Genomic DNA, 12,821 nt, shown 5'->3' with positions numbered 1-12,821 from the left:
AACTGATCTCAATGATTTAATTGGAGGGAGCAATGCCAGCGGTCTCGGCGGCAATGTCGAGAACCAGGTCGAAGACCTTGAGTAGCGCCCCCTAAGCCGTGGAGGCCTCACTGTCGGCAGCGGCAGCGGGGCACTGATGAGGATGACGTGATTGGGGGAGTCCGGCGGTGTGTCCTCGACTTGTGACAGAGGAGACGAAAGGTCACGTCACCATTAGAGTTTGAAGTTTGGTTCGAACTTACTAATTAGGTCCCACCTAGTCCTGTGTGAGATTCATCGGAGACAAAGGAGGGATCTACGATTTTCTTCCTCATCTCACATGAGGCATCTGAGGAAACAAAATGCCTTAACACAGCCAAACGTGGAACGTCAAACACACACAAGACTTTAAGTTTGGTTTAGAGAAAGTTGATTTCCTTCAACGTTGGTATAGATCTAAGAAGAATGTAGCTAGGTATAGCTGCAATGTAAGGATGGATTAGGGTGAGTGTGGTTTGTTTTTAGGGATTTTAGAATTGTGTGAGGCGTGAAGGGATAGAGAAGAGAAAGAGACAGAGAGAGTGAACCAACTCCCTCAGTGTCGCGACGAAGAAGTCAAGGTGAAGAAGCACGACCAGTGCGCTGCCCGACAAGAGACAGAGTGTGAGAATAAGGCCAACAATTGTCCAATAAGAGAGAGAGAAAGCGAAAAAAGTGTAAAGATACAAAGACGATTTTGTACATGATTCAATTACGATGATTTTTCAAATAACCTTCCTTAAACTCACCATTTTAAGATGGTTATTCGAAAACCATCTTCGTTCCTAATAAATTTATTACAATACTACCACCGGATACTCTTCAAAGACGATTTTTGCCATCCGTCGTAGTTGGTGCGTCGTAATAAAATATTTTTGTAGTAGTGAAGATCTAACCTTGAAAGGGTTAGTCATCCTAATTTGACCCATCTTCACCCCCTTGGTCGAGAAAATGTTGCTCCCCAACTTTCATTGGCCAATCAACATAGGCCACCAGCTCCTCTAATTAAGATGGTGGCGGGGGGAATTCATCTGGGTAGTGCCAGAGAAGGAAGTCATACATTTGTTGCTGCTAAATTTTCATCTCTTGTATTGCAACAAGGATAAGAGCAGTGCCATACTTCAATGGAGCAGAAGATGGTCAAGGAAACTCCTCAGTCTCGTTGTCAATGGTACCAAGTGTGTGTGGCAAGTCAAGTACAAGGTGGGAGCTTCATCCATAGGAATGTTGTTTGTATCATCTGCAGGATATCTCAAATGTTGGTGGTTCCAAATAGACCACTGAGTGTTAGTTAAAAGGTACCTAGTATGGGAGAATGACTCAAAGAAGAAATAGTTACTCCCATTAGTAACAACAATCTTCATGCATACAAAAGAAGTCAGATGAAGAGAACCAGATGATAGTATAACAAGCAACTGAGAGATGTAATGATTATAACCAAGCTCAATCATAATAGTTATCAAGCCTCCAAAAACAATTGCTCTGTTCTCCTTGTTTGCAAACTTTTGAAAGTGGCGCAAAATATGAGTCAACATCAACACATTTATTATAATCTAAATGGCCACACAGAAATGTAGAATCAAGCATTTGTTCTAGAAACAAAAGTTCACTTACTTTCATTTGCCCATCACTTCCTGGTCTTCCAAACAGAATGTTGGCCATGAATCGTTGCACAATTTTGATTAGAGGATGAGCAAAATAAGAGGCTTTAGCTTGACCACTAAAAAAAATCCATGGAAATTGGTCAATGCACTCCAAGTACTATATGCATGATAGTCCCTGTGAGTGAGATGCCAACACCCATCAACAGGGAACCCAAAACATTTATTAAAGGGTAAAATATGTTTTTAGCCCCTTAACTATTCACAATTTTTGTTTTGAGTCCCTCAACTAAAAGTTGACCGGTCTTGGTCCCCCAACTATTTTTACGTTTGGTATTTAGTCCATGTCATTAAGTTCTCCCGTTAAATGATGATGTGTCAGTTGATTTATAATATTTTTTTTTCTAATAGTTAAAAATTGTCATAAATTGTTTTGTTGAATTATTCAAAATTAGATTAACCATTTTTTGGTTGTTAAGAACCGCCAATTTTTTTTTTTACTTCAACATAATGGGGAAAAGTATCATCTACCAGATGAATCAACAACAACAACAAAACAATCAAAAAGATTAAGAAATTTTATCCCGAAAAAGAATTTAAACCACCTGTTGCTATTTCTAAAATCCCACTCCTTCACCTCCTCCTCAATTCCTTCTTCTCACCACCTTCCTCCAAAATAAAGTTGTCGGCATCCTTAACGGCATCATCCACACCCTTAAAGAAATTGTCCTTGCTCACCTTATAATAGGTTTGTTTCGTCAAGAGGAAAATCTACGGTTGGCTCACCAGTTCCTAGAGCAGAGGCTCATCCTGGTGTTTCGAAGGTGTTATAATGTCCAGAGGCTTGGGCCGAGTGGAGGCAAAAAGTGCGCTTCTCGATAGGGACATGGAGTGTGTCGAATAGTTATAGGTAGCCACTAGATGTCACATGGCAACTTTCAACTATCACATCATCACTGGAAGTGCGATATAGGCATAACCGTTTGAGTTAATAGAGAAAACTAACGATAGGACTAATTTGTTGCACTTTTTGTAAATTCGGGGACAATATTTAATTTTTCATCTTCAAGGGACTTAACTGTCAATGCCTAACAAATTAACAAACAAAAATGGGTATTCACCCTTTCAAGAATTTGATGGTATAATGTTTAGAGGCAATTTGGGTTTCTTCCAATGATTCCTAATGTACCTACTACTTGAATATGTTTATTTTGCCAAATATGCCTATAAAGCTTGAATCTGCATCATTTGTTGAATCATGTTAATTGTCTGATGTGTATTTCTAAATATTGACTATAGTTAGGGATTTAGAGATGTTTCAATATTATAATGTTTTGATGTAGGGTTAGGGTTTCTTTTTAGGTCCTACTTATGGGGTTTTTCCTATGAGAATTGATAGTTGTAATTGATGTTAATAAATTATATAGAATTAATTGAATATTTTCGTTGATGTTGATAGTTAATTAGGTCTAGGATTGGTTATATATTGGGGTTAGGCCAAGGTTTCTTTTTGGGCGTTGCCTATAGAGATATTAGGATCACATTCAATGTACAAAGAAAGAGATTGAACTTATAATAAAGGAGTTGAAAGTAAGCAGAACACTGAATAATATGTAACAAAAGAAAATAAGTATTCTTTTTCTGCTGCATATAATTCAGTGCCCTGGTTATTTCTGTTAGAGATAGGGGGAGCAACATGGTAAACAACCCAAAGGATAAAGCTTGAAGCTCAAGGAAAAGCTTGAAGAAGTTTTGACTTTTACATGCCCAACTCCCTTGAGTGATATTTGTATTGGTTGTTATATTGGTTGTTGCATCTTAGTATATTTGATGTTTGTATTGCATTATGCATCATCAAGGTTTGTGTGAAGAAAAGTTTCTAAGTTAGAAAAATTTCTTCAGAGGCAAAAACTCTCGATTTTAATCGATGACAGTCTCATTGTAATCTATTATAATAAGTTGTTTGAAACTTGTAGAGTTAAGTCTCATATCGGTTTAATCGATTACCGATATCTTTTAATCAATTACATTGTTGTTTGAGACAATACATGATTTATTTAGGAGTCTCTGCTTTAATCGATTATCAAGTGGATTAATCGATTAATTTTCTCATGTTCAAGTGTTCAAAGGTGAACAAGAACACTTTAATCGATTAATTAGATAATCTAATCGATTACTTCATTGAATTTATTGATTACCTTATAAATTTAATCGATTACAGACAGTTATAACTGTTTTCTCTATAAATAACCAAGCTTGTGTTCACATCTACACATCAAGAGATCAATAGAGGATTCTCAACACATCTCGAAAATAACATCTTAGCTTTAGAATGAGCAAGATTTTGTGTTGTCATCAGTAGAAAAGAAAAGAGAAGAAAGGAGCTTTTTAGTAACTCATAACTTCTTAATCATTTGGTTATGAAGATCTTTTCTTGGAAGTGAGTTGTGTCTTTTGAGTTGAAGAAGACAACCTACTCAATCCAGTAAGGTTTTTGTTGAAAGATTGGTCAGGTGGTATCTCTCTTACTTGGTTTTTCTTGTGTGTGGTTTTTACACAGTCTTTTTGATTATGCGTGAATCGCTTACAACATGCTAGAATAGGGTTTTCTAGTTTGGGCTAAGAGTAGAATTCTCTTACACTTATATTCATAAAGGGCCCTAGTGTTAGGTGCCTTAGTCTCTTTTTCTGGGGTGAGAATTGTAGATTGGTTGTGATTGATTGTGAGGATTCTTGATGCATAGTGAAAATATAATTCTGGTTGTGGATTAGATAATTGGATTAGCTTCTCTAGTAATAGAGAGTGAACCAGTATAAATAGATTATGTCTTTCTTCTCTTGTTCTGATCTTTTTCTCTCATTCAAGTATTAATCAAGTTTTTCGTAAAGGTTCAAGTTTTGTAATTATGAAAGAAAGGAAGTTAATGAAGGGTCATGTTTAAGGAATGATTGATTACGTTCGATTCATATATTTTTTTGTGATGTGATTCATACAAAAGTTTTTTTTGTAACTCTGTTTTTAAAAGTACATTTTGTTTTGAAACCAATTCACTCCCCTCCCACCCTCTTTGTTTTGAAACCAAAATAATTTTTTTTGCTTGTCATATTCTTTATGTCTATTGTCTTGCCATTTAGTCATCATGAGTTGGTCTTTCTCTAAGTTTTAATTGGGATGAGAATGGATTCAAGATTCAAAATTCATTAAGTGATAGAAATTATGTTAGTGACAACAAAGAGGTATGCATGTCTAGACTTTGACCAAGTGCCAACATTATCCATGTCTTTAATTGTCACTAACTCCAATTTGTGTAACATAATGAGTTCTTCTTCTTTTATTCCATTCCCATCGTGCTTGACAATCAAAGTAATACTAACTCATAATGGCTAAATGACAAACAATGAACATGTTGAGAATGACAAGCTAAAGAAATGATTTTGAACTCTTTTAGAGCTAAAAATGGTTCTTTTTGTGTGTTCCATATCATTTTGGGCCTTCCTCATGTTAAAAGGTTGTTTTCATTTATCCTCATAGATCTTCCTAGGCTTTTGAAGTTTAATCAAGTTTCTTAAATGAACTTATTTTAAACAAGGTAGAAATAGTTAAGCAGAGCACTAAGTGATATGCAACAAATGAAGTTTACTCAAAAGAATCATAGTCTTTTCTCCTTAGTAAATTTCTTATATTATATATTTTTTAGTATTCGACTTACTTTGACCTCTTTTATGATAGTTTCATTCTATTTCATGACTTTTGAGATTTGAGGATTGTTATTTCTAGATTTAGTATATAAAATGTTGATGTGTTATCCAAAATATGAAAAAAAAAGAAGGTTCATGTGTGAAATTAATTTTTTGAATCGTTATTTGTAGGTTTTGAGTGGGAGAACACCTCAATATAGGCTATTTCCTTATGTTTTTGTTTCTCATTTTATAAGCTTTGTGCTTTATTTGCTTTTGATCATAACTCAAGAAGTTATGAAATTAGTTCCACTTTCTACATGTAGAAAGTTACTTACTACATCAGGTTATGAAGGAATCAATGTAGAAATTGCAAATTCTACACTAGTTCTTAAACCAATATAGTATGTGACCTTTATTAAACATTGATTTTATTACACCAGTTCTAAAACCAATATAGAATGCATCCTTCATTTAGCATCAATTTTATTACATCGGTTCTGAATCTAATGTAGAATGTCTTCCCAGAATCGACCTAAATTTTGCTTGTTGTAATATTGATATATATTACAAAAATTGCAATTTCTTTTTGCTAGTACTTCTTTTAGCCATGTGTGCAGGTGGTGACTGATGTTGATAAACTCAACATCACGAGGAGGAAATAATTAAAGAGTGTACAAGGGAATTATCAATATGTACAAGATTCAAACTTTAAAGTTGATTTGAAGATGGAGACTAACAAGATATTGAACATGATGAAGTGTAGCTCAAGTAAATTTCATGATACAACCCACTTGGATTAATTGTAGATATCTTTAGTAAAGCATACACCCACTTCCTCCTTCCCTTTATGCTTTTCCCATGGACATGACCAAGTTTGTATACTCCAATGCTTCGAACTCTATGAGTTGTGAAATCTTAGTTGCAAACCTTGAGAATAATTCATCCATGATCTCATTGCCAAATTCAACAGTTAAAATGGGTTCAAAAACAACTCTGATGGACTTAGCTATGAACTCTCCTCTTATTTTACTATCAAGAAGAGAACCATTAACTTCATCTTGAAGGTTTGCATCCCAACCCAGTTTGAAAGTTTTCAATGTTTGTAGGGTAAAAGATCCTTCTGCTTCAATAACTTCTCTAACTTCCTCCATCGTTGGAAAATATATAGGCAAGTTAAATGAGTCCAACTTTGTCTCCTCAACCAAACCCTACAAGTTAATTATAAGGAAACACAATTAATTATTAAAAAAGATAAATCATAAGTAACTAATAACAATTTGTCAAAAGAAAGAGTAACTAATAACAAAAGTAATTATTTTCTAAGAAAAATGTTGACAACACACTCTCTAATAAACTCTTTTAGACACACTCTCTATTATTTGTTGAAATTTATAAGAAACTATAAATCATGATAGAAAATCATTTATAAGAAGTGAGACTCACCAAATTTTGTATTGTTTAATAAATTTTTAATCAACAAGTGTGTCCAAATGAATGTATTTGAGAGTGTGTTGCTAGCTCTTTTCTTTTTTCTTTTGGTTTATTTGGAAAAGTTGACAATTAATAAGCACTAATAGGAGAAGAAAATAAGAAGATAAAATAAATTAAGCTTCTCCTTTACATTAAAATTAGTATATGCATTAGTCATTTTATAGAAGTTCTAGCATTTAGTTTTTTTCAAAAAAAAAATATTTACTTTTACATAACTTAATTTTAACTCATGGGAGAAGTTTATTTCATTTAACCTACTTATTTTCTTTTTCTATAAATACTTCTTGAGAAATTTTATCTAATATTAATTTCTAGAAATCCTATACCAATGGTAATCAAACTTTAATAAATCAATCACCTCTAATATCATATCTTTGAGCAGCATCCCAATCACCACTAAAGGATGAGTAATTTCATGAGCTTTTTCTCTGCCTTGGAAAGTTAGTACCATAATGCCACCAACTTTTAGTTCATCTGAACGTGATTTTAGAAAAAAACTGAAATCTCTTTGGAATTGCTCTAAGTATGCTTTAAAGACTATTGGAGAGCTTGTAGTTGTTATATAAATGTTTCCCTTGTTTAGTGGTTTTGCTCCCTTGATCAACTCTTCAGGGGTCTGTTCCCGAAAAAAAAAAAATTGAAGTTGTTAGCTTAATGTGTAAAGCATAACATAGGATATTATCAGAATTAATTAGATGTTTTGTTTGGTACATATACTAACTTGTGAGAGCCAATGGAGGCTATAGGAAGATTGAAAGAAGTGAATGTAATTATTCGGAAAGAGTCTTCCGTAAAAGCTCCCTGGTGTTGCATTGACAACGCATGCACCTACTCCATCTCGCCTTTCTTGTACCCTTTGGTAGAAACTAGGAAGCAACTTGAAGATATTATTGAAATCATTTTCAAACAGATCATTGAGATAAATTTGCAACCAAATCACTTGTCCCTCTTGATTTAAGCTTAGTTTAGTGTTATCAATGATAGTTACGATATCGTACATGACCATAAGTGCATTTGGTCCCGAAGCACATCCTAAATCCGCCACCCTCAACTTACTTTTAAAATTGGTGCAACACAACCTCTTGATGCTTTCTTCAAGTATAGGCTTCACTTTCAATATCACTTTTTGCTGCATAAAATTCAATTTTGGTATATATAATAAATAAAATGGATAATGTACGGATCACATAATTGCCGCGTGTAATTAATAGATTAGAGTGATAATATTGATGATAAGTGATCGTAAAATAATAGATTTAAAAATGTTTTTGATCCTTTAAATTTGAGGGGTTTTTTAGTCTAGTAAATTAAATTTGTCGTTTTTAGTCATTAATTTCAGAAAATATTTTCTTAGTACCTCATACAATAATGAATCGGCACAAATTGTGCATCCAAAAATCAGTGAAAAGGGAGTAAAAAATATTTTTTAAAATTGAGGGACTGAAAATTTACAAATTTTAATTTGGGAAACAAAAAAATAAACCTCAAATTGAGGGATCAAAAATATATATTTAAGTTAAATGAATATTATAATAAATTACGGTAAAAAGTAAAGTACTTGAACTGTTGAGTTGTCTGCGTAGCTTGTTTCTCCCACACCATCATTCATGCGAAGGACTCGTTCTCTTGCCATCTACATTAAACACGGATATGGGCATTTGAAGCCTTCAGCATTTAAAGCCTTTACTATTTTACTTTTATATTTCAATAAAACTTGTATTACAACATCAACAAATAAAACTATTCCTAGGAATCATATATAATTCGGAATCTTGAATCCCAAGAATGGTAATTTCGGGACAATTTTTTTTTATTGTACCAAACACCCCCAATCTCAGCCTCTTTCCTTTTTCCTTACATGATCCATCACATCACTCTTTCCTACTTTTGCTTTTTCTTTTCTTTTCAAAATAATATATACATCTTAAAATTAAGATGAATTAAAATAATCTTTTTTTTTTTTCTAGGGTGTCTGTATTGTATATATAGCTATCTTTTCACTGCAAAACATTGGTAACTTTTAGTATGATATTACGGACTATTAGACCGTTACTATGTAATGAATTGGCCGTAGTAAATATCAGTTCATAACAGTTTTAACTGTCAGAAATGTAAATTATACCGATACTTACATGACTGTAAAAAATTTTAAGAGGGCCTAGTAATTTATATATAAAAAAAAACATAGAAAGAGCTAAGCAAAAAATAAATTATATATACCTGATAAAAAAAATTAAAATATACATATAAGGAGAAAGAGAGATGAACTTACACCTAAAGTAATTCTTTTTCAGTTATTTGTCATCTTTTTGGTTGCAACAATAGAGAGAAACTTGGCTTAGATGCTAATCGGCAATGAAATCAGGAATGCAAAACCTCAGTATCAACACTGGCAACCAGAGTTTCCGAGGGGGCATATATAGCTGCAGTGCAGTAGGCAGATATTGGTGAAAGAGAAAATCAAATTTGGTAACTACACAGTTGCATGCCTGACTGACACGTATATATAGCAATGCCTTGTTTAGTTTGAAATACATTAATTAGGTATTGTCCGTGTGGAAAGATATATATTCCGGCTGCTAGTTAGTGTTGGATCGAATACAGACACCTCGTGTGTAGGTGTGGTCGTTCTACACTCTCTTTTCTATTTTCTGAATCAAGCCAAATAATTTTTTGGCGTACAAAAGATACCCAAGTCTCAAACCCTTTTACATATACCATAACGAGATTTTTTTGCTGCAGGTAGGAAGTTAGGTTTGGCCATCCCAACTTTCGTACTTGAGTTTTTTTTTGTTTTAATTTAAATTATTAAAAAATATAAATATTATATTATATAAAAATATTTTTTATTGGTTTTAAAATTACTTTTTTATTAAATTACTTTTTTAATTTTATTTTTAAAATTTTTATAAAGAGAAATATACAGATAAAGAAAAATAAAAAAATTGGATAATATTATAGTATAATTTTTTAGTTACGTTGTATGTAATTTTGTAGTTAAATTTATGTGTCGTTGATGTTTTTTTATTATGTTCGTTAATTAAAAAATAAGAAAATTAGTTAGTAGTATTAAAACAAATTAAAAAATACAATTAAAAGTGAAAAACAATTGATACATCTGTCTTATACAATAGACATAAAATTTAAAAGTATAGTAACTGAGATGATAGTCCAGAATAATGAAACATATTAAAAAATACAATTACAACGCAAATGTGACAACACTAATGATAACATGAAATATGTTGTGCATAATACATGTCTTCTTCTATTTCGGTCACTGGTTTGTTAAAAATAGCCAAAATTTCTATTGGGCAGAATCGTTTCCAATAGTTGGATTGTGCTAACACTTTTAGCACGTCTTTCAATTCTGTTATTTTATATTCAATTAAATTTTCTGAATACTTAGCATGATCTGGTTGTCGAAAGAACAATCATCTGACCAATTGTGATTCGTGAATTCCATAAGAGAGAACCTCTATAGGTGCAACTTGCTTGATTAAATCCTTGAGTTTGTCCTTGCTACATCCCGAAGGAATGCTAAATCTTATTGGATTTGTTCCAGTAAAGGAGTAACCCAAAAACTCACCTTGACGTGGTATGTTCCACTTCCCGTTATAATACATAATTGCATCATGAGTAGGACTGATAGTGGATTGAAGCAGATTGAGTATAGCATCCAATGTTCTATTGATGGTACATCATAATTCTATAGGGCCAACACACGAGTATTGCTCATTGCACATTAACATTGTGTAAACATCATCATCATTTTTTAATTATAGAGATTGAAAAAAATATTGCTGACCTGCATCTATGAATGGTTGTCAGTAGTAGATTTCATCCCCTAATTGATCGTTGGTTAGTTGAAGGGTGTTGTGCATTCTGCGCTTGAGTGTATCAAAAGAACAGTCATTAAGAACTCGCATTAGTGTTGTAGTGGGACTTTGAAAATAAACACTAGTTTGGTTGTGAGTGATTGATCCATTTGGAAAAATGAAGGCTAATCTTGGGTTAACAATAGTCTGGTTGCTTGTTTCTCCCAAAAATGACATAGTAATAAGATTGAATTTGGATTATGAAGGTATGTTGTGTAAAATTGTGCGTTTGTATTAAGTGTGTATTGTGTTATTTATAGTTGTATGAGCATTTTGCCATGTTGATGTGTATTGGAATCCAATGTTTCTTTTTCCCTGGTAACTGATGTAGCAGATGTCCATTATAATTTCAGAGTGAATAAAGAGATTCTGAGTTATCCATTTCATGTCAGTTTTGCTGGTGAGACATTTAATTTTTTAGAGACTAATGCAAATTGCAGAGTGTTGTCAATTTGGACTGTGATTTTTCCCATGTAATTAATACAACAGACGTCCATGATGATTTTCAGAGTGAAAAAAGAGATTATGAGTTGTCTATTTTATGTCAGTTTTGCTGGTGAGACATTTAATTTTTTAGAGACTAATGCAAATTGCAGAGTGCTGTCAATTTGGACTGTGATTTTTCCCTTGTAATTAATGCAACAGATGTCCATGATAATTTTCAGAGTGAAAAAAAAATTATGAGCTGTCCATTTCATGTCAGCTTTGCTGGTGAGACATTTAATTTTTTAGAGACGTATGGAAATTGTAGAGTGTTGTCAATTTAGACTGTGATTTTTCCTTTGTAATTAATGCAACAGACGTCCATGATAATTTTCAGAGTGAAAAAAGAGATTATGAGTTGTCCATTTCATGACAGTTTTGTTAGTGAGCCATTTAATTTTTTAGAGACATGTGGAAATTGTAGAGTGTTGTCAATTTGGATTGTGATTTTTCCCTTGTAATTAATGCAGCAGACGTGCATGATAATTTTCAGAGTGAAAAAAGAGATTATGAGTTATCCATTTTATGTTAGTTTTGCTGGTGAGACATTTAATTTTTAGAGACATGTGCAAATTGCAGAGTGTTGTCAATTTGGAGCAGTAAATTTTTCCTTGTAATTAATGCAGCAGATGTCCATGATAATTTTCAAAGTGAAAAAAGAGATTATGAGTTGTCATTTTATGTCATTTTTGCTGGTGAGACATTTAATTTTTGAAACAGTGTAGTGTAAATTGTAAAGTGTTGTGAATTTCAACAGTTATGTTATCATGCCACCTACTACATTAAAAGTGGGTAAATTGAAAATTGCTAACTTAAATTTAAACAAAAATTATTTTATTACGTAAAGTGATAACTGAACACGGACATAAGACACTACATGAAAACCTCAATGTAGAAATAACTAAGACATGAATGATCTGTAGATTATCAATCCCGTTTGAATATTATTTTGTGGGATGGAGACATGTTACTTCCCCTGGGCCCGAAAGAGGAGTCAGTATATCATGGTTTTTGACCCAACAAGTCTCGTATTCATCTGATAAGTCCTCAAGATTGGAGTATGAGCCATGTTAGTTGCTTGGTGGGTTATTATTGTTACAGATTATGACAAATAACTCCACAAATGGTAGTGATGGGTTGTTGTAAAAAATGTTGAACATTTGTCGAACATCAACATCATCTCGCAGAATAAAAGATGTGTACATATAACAATGTCCTGACTCAAATATAGGGCACCGAAAGTGGAGATGTTGGATATGTTGTTGTGGTTTAATGTTTAATTTTTGGTGAATAAGTTCAAGCAATTGTGTAAAGGTTATGGCCTTGTTGACCATGAAAGTTTTTGTGTTGTTACTAACGAAGGTGGTGCCCTCGTTAGTGTTGCAGATTTGGCCATTGTAGTAAACACAAACATATGCAGTTGGGTGACACATTGTGGAAGGGATTGAGATGAAAATTTGAAAGTGTTACTAATGTCTTTAGTTGTAGTGGTGTTTACAAAATTTGCTTACAGTTGTCAATTTGAACTGTGATTTACCCCTGGTAACTGATGGAGCAGAAGTCCATTATAATTTTAGAGTGAAAAAAAAATTTGAGTTGTCCATCTCATGTTAGTTTTACTGATGCGGCATTTATTTTTTTTAAGATGTGTGCAAATTGCAGAGTGTGT

The 12,821-nt window shown here is 33.0% G+C and overlaps 1 protein-coding gene across 1 annotated transcript; it reads right to left on the bottom strand.

Annotated features, from left to right (window-relative positions):
• Positions 1 to 5,766: 5,766 nt before the first annotated feature.
• On the bottom strand, positions 5,767 to 9,260 carry LOC114406237 (7-methylxanthosine synthase 1-like). Its single transcript, XM_028368885.1, has 5 exons — positions 9,064 to 9,260; positions 8,350 to 8,424; positions 7,513 to 7,920; positions 7,150 to 7,407; positions 5,767 to 6,508 (listed from the first exon to the last, which is right to left on the bottom strand). The coding sequence occupies exons 2-5, from the start codon at positions 8,422 to 8,424 to the stop codon at positions 6,146 to 6,148; spliced, it is 1,104 nt and encodes a 367-aa protein (XP_028224686.1). The 5' UTR covers positions 9,064 to 9,260; the 3' UTR covers positions 5,767 to 6,145.
• Between the last annotated feature and the right edge of the window lie 3,561 nt (positions 9,261 to 12,821).

The sequence above is a fragment of the Glycine soja genome, chromosome 3 (genome assembly GCF_004193775.1).
Source record: "Glycine soja cultivar W05 chromosome 3, ASM419377v2, whole genome shotgun sequence".
NCBI lineage: Eukaryota > Viridiplantae > Streptophyta > Magnoliopsida > Fabales > Fabaceae > Glycine > Glycine soja.
The sequence above is the reverse complement of the archived record's forward strand: the minus strand, read 5'-3'. Positions and strand labels throughout refer to the sequence as shown.

Excerpts from the sequence above, each read along its gene's own strand:
- LOC114406237 (XM_028368885.1), bottom strand. The coding sequence starts at position 8,424 with ATGGCAAGAGAACGAGTCCTTCGCATGAATGATGGTGTGGGAGAAACA. Across the intron at positions 7,921-8,349 it reads CAGACAACTCAACAGTTCAA|CAAAAAGTGATATTGAAAGT; the intron begins GTACTTTACTTT and ends AATTTTATGCAG. Across the intron at positions 6,509-7,149 it reads TCAAAGATATGATATTAGAG|GGTTTGGTTGAGGAGACAAA; the intron begins GTGATTGATTTA and ends ATTAACTTGTAG.